We start from the raw sequence: 6,084 nt of genomic DNA, 5'->3' as shown, positions 1-6,084 counted from the left end.
CATTACTCTCCTAATGTCAACAGAGTAAGCATTAAGTATGAATGAAGGGAACAGGGTAGCACATCATCAGCAAGAAAGAAAAACAAAACAATAATCAACTTGAACGCAAAGAAAAAAAAGAATTTGGGTGTGAAGTTAAGTGCACAAGCTTAAGGGCATCTGCTAAAGACAGGGAAACAACAACTATAATAAAAGTAGACAATTTTGTATCCACTAAAAGAATGCTAAATTAGCATCTTTATCATGCCCTCAAATATGATGCAGGATATCAGGAGCTTTGATGGAATAGTCCAGAATTGCTTTCTACTGCTATTTCTACAGAAGTCCACTTGTCATGTTGGAATGGTCGTCAACTAGAAAAGCTACAATAGATGACTGACAGATATTTCAGCCACCCACTGACTGCAGCTTTGGCAACACTGATTGGCACAGCAGGCAAAGTGCTGCAATGCTCCCCCTTCTTGCTGCACACACATAAACACACACACAGACACACATATATAGGGCACGTCATAAAGATAAAGAAGGAAGGGGGGATGTAAAGAGAAGAATTATGGTGCCTCTCATCATCCCTTGGGTGAAAGAAATACACCATAATAGATTTTTAATGGCTTCAGTAGGATAACCCCCTCCAAAGGAAAAACAAAAGTTACTGATTTAAGTGAGGATGACAAGAGGTCAGCAGCTGTTAACTACTGAGAAACATCTTTTCACAAAACAAAAATGTAATGTTTCATAAGTACTTCAAAAGCTTGAATGTCTGCAAGTAAAGAGGTTACAGTCGAAAAGGTAATGGGCCCAATGTTTCATCTGTCACATTATTATTCAAAGAGTGCCATTTCACTACGAATGCAGTGACAATGTTGGCTGACACCTCTGCATTAAGATGTAATTCCAATGTGATCTTAAAGTGATCTGAGTGATGGCTCTGGTCCCCCCGCTGCTCATGCAGGAAGCAGGGAGACGGTGCTGGTGGCCGATCCAGAGGCTCAATAATGATCACCTCGCCAGCATTAGCTGCAGGGGTTGTTCACACAATAATTGTTTCTGCCAAGCCATATATCTACATGACAGTGAAAAAACTGCTGTGGCTTTCCTGTTAAATAATTGATTTTAAGAATCGGCTGTATCAACTATTTCAAGGAGATGAACATGGTCCGTACTTTTTTTTTTTTTTGCACTGAAGAAACTGAGAACTTATTAGCTAATTAGAAGATAATTAGAAGTCTCTGCAAGTTGATTAGCTATTTCACTGTTGAACATTAACAATTTACGGCAACACTACACTCAATTTTAGCACTTGTTTTGCTTTACTTACCTAAATTCTAAATAGTACAAGTATTTAAAGATTTCACCTTGACAAAACTTATTACCAGCGTCAGCATGCAATTAAACTTGCCAAACAGGCATTAATTCTTTGTTCATTACCACATTAGATGTGTGTCGGGTGAATTAGACACTTCAATACAGGACAGGACTACAGAAGCTATTAAAGGCATCAATCCTGCATTAAATCCTGATGTATTTTCTTCATTTACAGCAGCTCATTTGCAGTGCAGATACTCTAGACCTGCATAGGCAGTGACTGAAGTTCCACATGTGTAACGCTAAGCCTCTGCCCGAGCTGAAGGGGCGCCCTTCCCTGTAGTTTAGAGTGACTCAAAGGTGAAGCCCTGAAAATGAGTACAATGCACTCACATGCTCCACAGTTTAGATTTCACTGACTCACATCATCCTGTAATAGTCGCACACAAAGCTGCAGTCAGTTGGAAACCCTGTGCAATTGTGTCTGGCTGTATGCAGTGGTATCAATGCAGCTCACGGGTCAAAGGGTCAATGAGTAATTAAGACATGGTTGCCTGAGCATTCCCCATGCACACTTTCAGTCCTGATGAAAGGGGGGGATTTAAGTGGAGCCTGATACTGTGGATCAGATTTCTATAAGTGTGTCTAACTGTTCCTTGTTCAAGGCAATTAGTATGATTAACAAACAGTGTGGTGTCATCAGGTTCTTTTAGGAGGATTTTGCACATGAATTCTTCATTGGGTTGAGACGTTTCGCTCTCAACAGAGGTTACACTGTTTAAAATAGAGATTTGCACTCCACTTGAATTGGGATTTTGGGGCTTTGGTATTTATTTTGCATCCAGACATATCTGTTGGACTTTTTTTTTAGTAATCTTTAGGCTGTATTCTAAAAGAAGATAGCAGTTATTTCTTTCTTTATTTGGTTAGGCATACAGATAAATGCAGACTCTCAGCTTTACACTACAAGGAAGGATTGGCACATTTTACAAATCAAGACCCTTCTGAAAAGGCTGTACATCACGAATCCCATGCAGGCCGATATCACAGCCTTCAAGTGTGGAGAAGGTCAAGAGGTGCATTGATTTACATGTACAACAAGAAATTATTCGTCGGGTTTCATTGTTGCTAAAAATGAAGAGGCCAAGGCCAGAAAATTGAGGTCGCTGATAAATGCTATTAGCAGGAGATGCTGAGGGCTGAAGAAATCAATATGGCAGTTTGTCAAGCTGCCTCTCAAAGGGAGCACGACTCTGCAGCAGAGAAGCATGCCCTGTCAGCAGAGCACATTACCAGAAATCAAAGGCCGGAGAGGGCCTGAAGGAAGGGATGTAGATGTCTCTGTACAAAGGCCACACTTTGGTAATTAAAACCTATTTTATCAGACCTGTCTTGTCACTGGTTTTTCTCTAACACTATTGACTATCTGTTGTATGGAGAGTGATCACTAATTTAGCTTTAAATAAATGAGGTAGAGTTATTTAAATTCTTGCATTTGTCACACAAAATGAAGCAGAAGACAGGAGTGTTGAATAAATTATGCCACTAGGTATCACTTCAATGCATTATTAATAACTCTTCAGACAGGCATTGAAGGAAACGCTGTCTGTCTTATTTAACATAACGTTTTCTTTCAAGAGTTCATCCTGAGTCTGACCCTTGGCACAAAGAAAACCCTACAGCCATATCATTCTGAAAAGTTTAATAATTGTTGCAAAAGTATATTTTTTGTAATGCACTAACTGTGAAGACATTGTCACTATTGCAGCTGTGAAAACATCCTGGAATTGTGATGCAGTCTATTCTTGGAGAAACCTTAAACTTTCCATAAAACTTTAATGGCAAGTAAGCTTCCCAAATAAACATTGTCAGTATTGTATGTCAGTGTAACAACATGCATAGCTGACTCCTTCACTGCAACTTTTAAATCTTAAATAATTAAACACAAATGAACCTGGTCAGTCAAAGGCAGCACTAATGACACTGATGGCACTTTTGTCAATAGGTTCACCAGAGCATCATCCCGGGAACTGTTCTAAACACAGCAGCAACACACATTAAAACAGTCCTTTCTTGTAATAGGTTTTTAGTACTGTGCACCATCTTGTTCTTTGTAGGCGAAAAAGACTGTGACCGGTCCAACACTTGTCTGCACTGTTTCTGCTGCTCCTACCGCCATCCAGCAACCGATACCATAGGCTAAACAAGGGATACCTGAAAAGAAAAGGCAAAGTGGTTATTTTGCATTGACAGTGTGCATGAATAAATACAACTGATATCTGTTTTAAATTGGATTAAGAATTATTTCATTTACTAACCCAGATTGATTGCTTTCAACACAGTGAAGAACTTGTCCTCAAAGTCCAGGTTCTGTTGAGGTGCTTTGGTACAGTGATATTTTATAAAAGGGAAGCAGCCTGTTCTCAGGATCTGGTAGTTAGATCCCTGGACCTCCCAGTTAAAATTGGACAATCCAAACTGGTCATTATTGACGGAGCTGTAGTGGACACAGAATGAAGTCCACGGAGGGAGTCTTCGCTGCAGCAGGTGGCAAGTCAACACCTCTGATGCTGCTGGCCGCGGGCCTGTCCTGGCAAATGTGCTCGGTAACAGGGCGACCTTTATAAAGATGGTGTGGATCTTCCTCAAAAACTGCTTCATGACTGGTGCACAGACAGATTCAATACTGCTGCTTTATAGTTGTTATCATCTCGACCTACAGTGCATACGAATTATTGACACGTGGAGCTGTGCTTAACTGTGAATGACATTTTCAAATCAGACAGTAGCCTGTGCGAAGGCACATAATCCGGGAGGTCGATGCTGCTGCACACAGGACTGTCAACATGAGCTACTAACGACAGCTAACGTTAGCAAACAAGATACTAACAGCGTGCTTACCATGAGTTAGTCTGCTCTATATATCAAGCTACACATGCCGAGCAAAAACGTAAGATTTGCCTAAACTAACAATAAACCTGGAGATATGTAAACTGTCACTCTACGTGCAAGAGTAGTGCTTGCTCTGACCTGGTACTCCAGTATAGACGTCCGCATGGAAACTCAGCGCTGCACAAGTGTTCCTCATCAGCAGCATCAGAAACGAGTAGACTAACTATGAAGCTTCTTGTGGTCACTTGTCCACCGAATATTTTGTCAATATGTCCTGTGTGATAGGAAACGACAGATGAAATAAAAACAATACAACCCTGTGAAACAAAACACGAAGTAGCTACTATAGTTTATTACTTCAGAATATATTAGTAAGCAGTGGTGGACAGTAACAGAGTAAATTTTCTGGAGTACTGTACTTAAGTACAGTTTTTGAGTATCTGTACTTTACTTGAGTATTGTTTTTTGGGGATACTTATTACTTTTACTCCACTACATTCAGAAGACAATTATTGTACTTTTTACTCCACTTCATTTCTATCAATGCTCTTGTAACTCACTACTTTTGCTTTGGAGTCAGCTCATGAATTTCCTTATCTTTTCTGAAATCTGATCCCTAAGACAGTAAAATGTGTTTGTGTAGTTCTGTTTGTCTCAGTGGTTTAGTCGTACCTGTATATTGTATGTCTCCACGGTGAACATGGAGCTAACACAGAGCAGATTTCACTCAGATCAGGCAGTTCATTTAGAGGTGGTAATGATGGCTATAATTCTCACACCTGAGCACCCATGGTCATACCTTCAGCCTGTGTTAGAGGTTTTTGAAATGAAGAATGATACGTATCGTTTGAAATGCTCTCCCTGTTTCCCACTCTACCCAAACATACAAACATTCACTGTCCAACCTGAGAAAGCGTATTGAGCTACGTAACGTTTGTTTCATTCCAGATGAACATTTCAAACTAAGTTGTCTGTGCTTGGAGTAACTTAGTTTCTGTTTTCATTCCATGGTATAGTTTTTAGAGATTTCAAATAATGGTTTCTAAATAAACAAAATGTAACAGAATGTACTCCTATGTAGAATTGACTGTGCTAATGTACTGTTTAAAAGCAAGTAATCCGGTACTTTCACTCAAGTAATAATTTGACAGAGCAACTTTAACTTGTATTGGAGTAATATTTGACCTGGAGTATCTATACTTTGACTTAAGTAATGAAGATGTGTACTTTGTCCACCACTGCTAGTTATATTAAATACCCCAAATAATAGAAATGTCTGGATTGCCCTTGGTTACCTCCATTCCTCCTTCGACACTGCTGTTGGTGACTTTCTTGTTTTAACCACATTTATCAGGATAGGTATGATTAATTCTCAGCTATATTGTTACAAATAGTCCAATTGCAACTTAAAGCCATGGTAGCTTTTGGGTTCTCCTTTCTTCGTTCCCTACTACCACTACTTGTAGCAGTCCACCATAGTTGACAGCAAAAACATTTTTAATCAGCCAGATTTAATGCTTAAAGTGGCCAGCCAAAAGCAAACAACTGAAACTAGTATGCACACACACATTTTAAGCTTCAGGATTATTAGATTTACAATTTTTAAATACATAGAAATATAATTTATGTAAACCAATGTGGATGGTATCTGGGTGGCCTCTCAAGAATATCTAGATCATTCTGAAGTTTATAGGACATGTAAATGCAAAAATGAAAAATATAACTTACCCATCCTTGAGACCTTTACCATTACAGCTTCATTACTGAAAATATGGTGTGCATAAATATGTAGATGGAAATTGACACAAAATTGATTAAAAAAAAAGGAGGAACATCCTTTAAACTGTGTCCCTTGTTGGAAATAGAGGTACAGACTAAGCAGTGACA

General features: G+C 39.2%; 1 protein-coding gene across 4 annotated transcripts; it reads right to left on the bottom strand.

Moving 5' to 3' along the window:
• Nucleotides 1-2,990: 2,990 nt before the first annotated feature.
• Nucleotides 2,991-4,458, bottom strand: c6h15orf61 (chromosome 6 C15orf61 homolog). Of its 4 annotated transcripts, none has more exons than XM_034685012.1 (3): nucleotides 4,336-4,458; nucleotides 3,624-3,968; nucleotides 2,991-3,519 (listed from the first exon to the last, which is right to left on the bottom strand). In XM_034685012.1, exons 1-3 carry the CDS (start codon nucleotides 4,400-4,402, stop codon nucleotides 3,392-3,394), a joined length of 540 nt encoding a protein of 179 aa, XP_034540903.1. In that variant the 5' UTR covers nucleotides 4,403-4,458; the 3' UTR covers nucleotides 2,991-3,391. The 4 variants fall into 4 exon arrangements, with proteins under 4 accessions (XP_034540903.1, XP_034540906.1, XP_034540905.1 ...); XM_034685015.1 differs by having other exon boundaries at nucleotides 3,624-3,924; nucleotides 4,336-4,454; XM_034685014.1 differs by having other exon boundaries at nucleotides 3,624-4,021; nucleotides 4,336-4,448.
• Nucleotides 4,459-6,084: the final 1,626 nt, after the last annotated feature.

The sequence above is a fragment of the Notolabrus celidotus genome, chromosome 6 (genome assembly GCF_009762535.1).
Source record: "Notolabrus celidotus isolate fNotCel1 chromosome 6, fNotCel1.pri, whole genome shotgun sequence".
Taxonomy (NCBI): Eukaryota; Metazoa; Chordata; class Actinopteri; order Labriformes; family Labridae; genus Notolabrus; species Notolabrus celidotus.
The sequence above is the reverse complement of the archived record's forward strand: the minus strand, read 5'-3'. Positions and strand labels throughout refer to the sequence as shown.

What these genes read in the sequence shown, in the direction of transcription:
- c6h15orf61 (XM_034685012.1), bottom strand. Translation starts at nt 4,402, where the DNA reads ATGCTGCTGATGAGGAACACTTGTGCAGCGCTGAGTTTCCATGCGGAC. An exon ending in CGTCTATACTGGAGTACCAG is followed by an intron (nt 3,969 to 4,335) that starts GTCAGAGCAAGC and finishes TCTGTGCACCAG; the next exon opens with TCATGAAGCAGTTTTTGAGG. An exon ending in GTTGAAAGCAATCAATCTGG is followed by an intron (nt 3,520 to 3,623) that starts GTTAGTAAATGA and finishes TTTTCTTTTCAG; the next exon opens with GTATCCCTTGTTTAGCCTAT.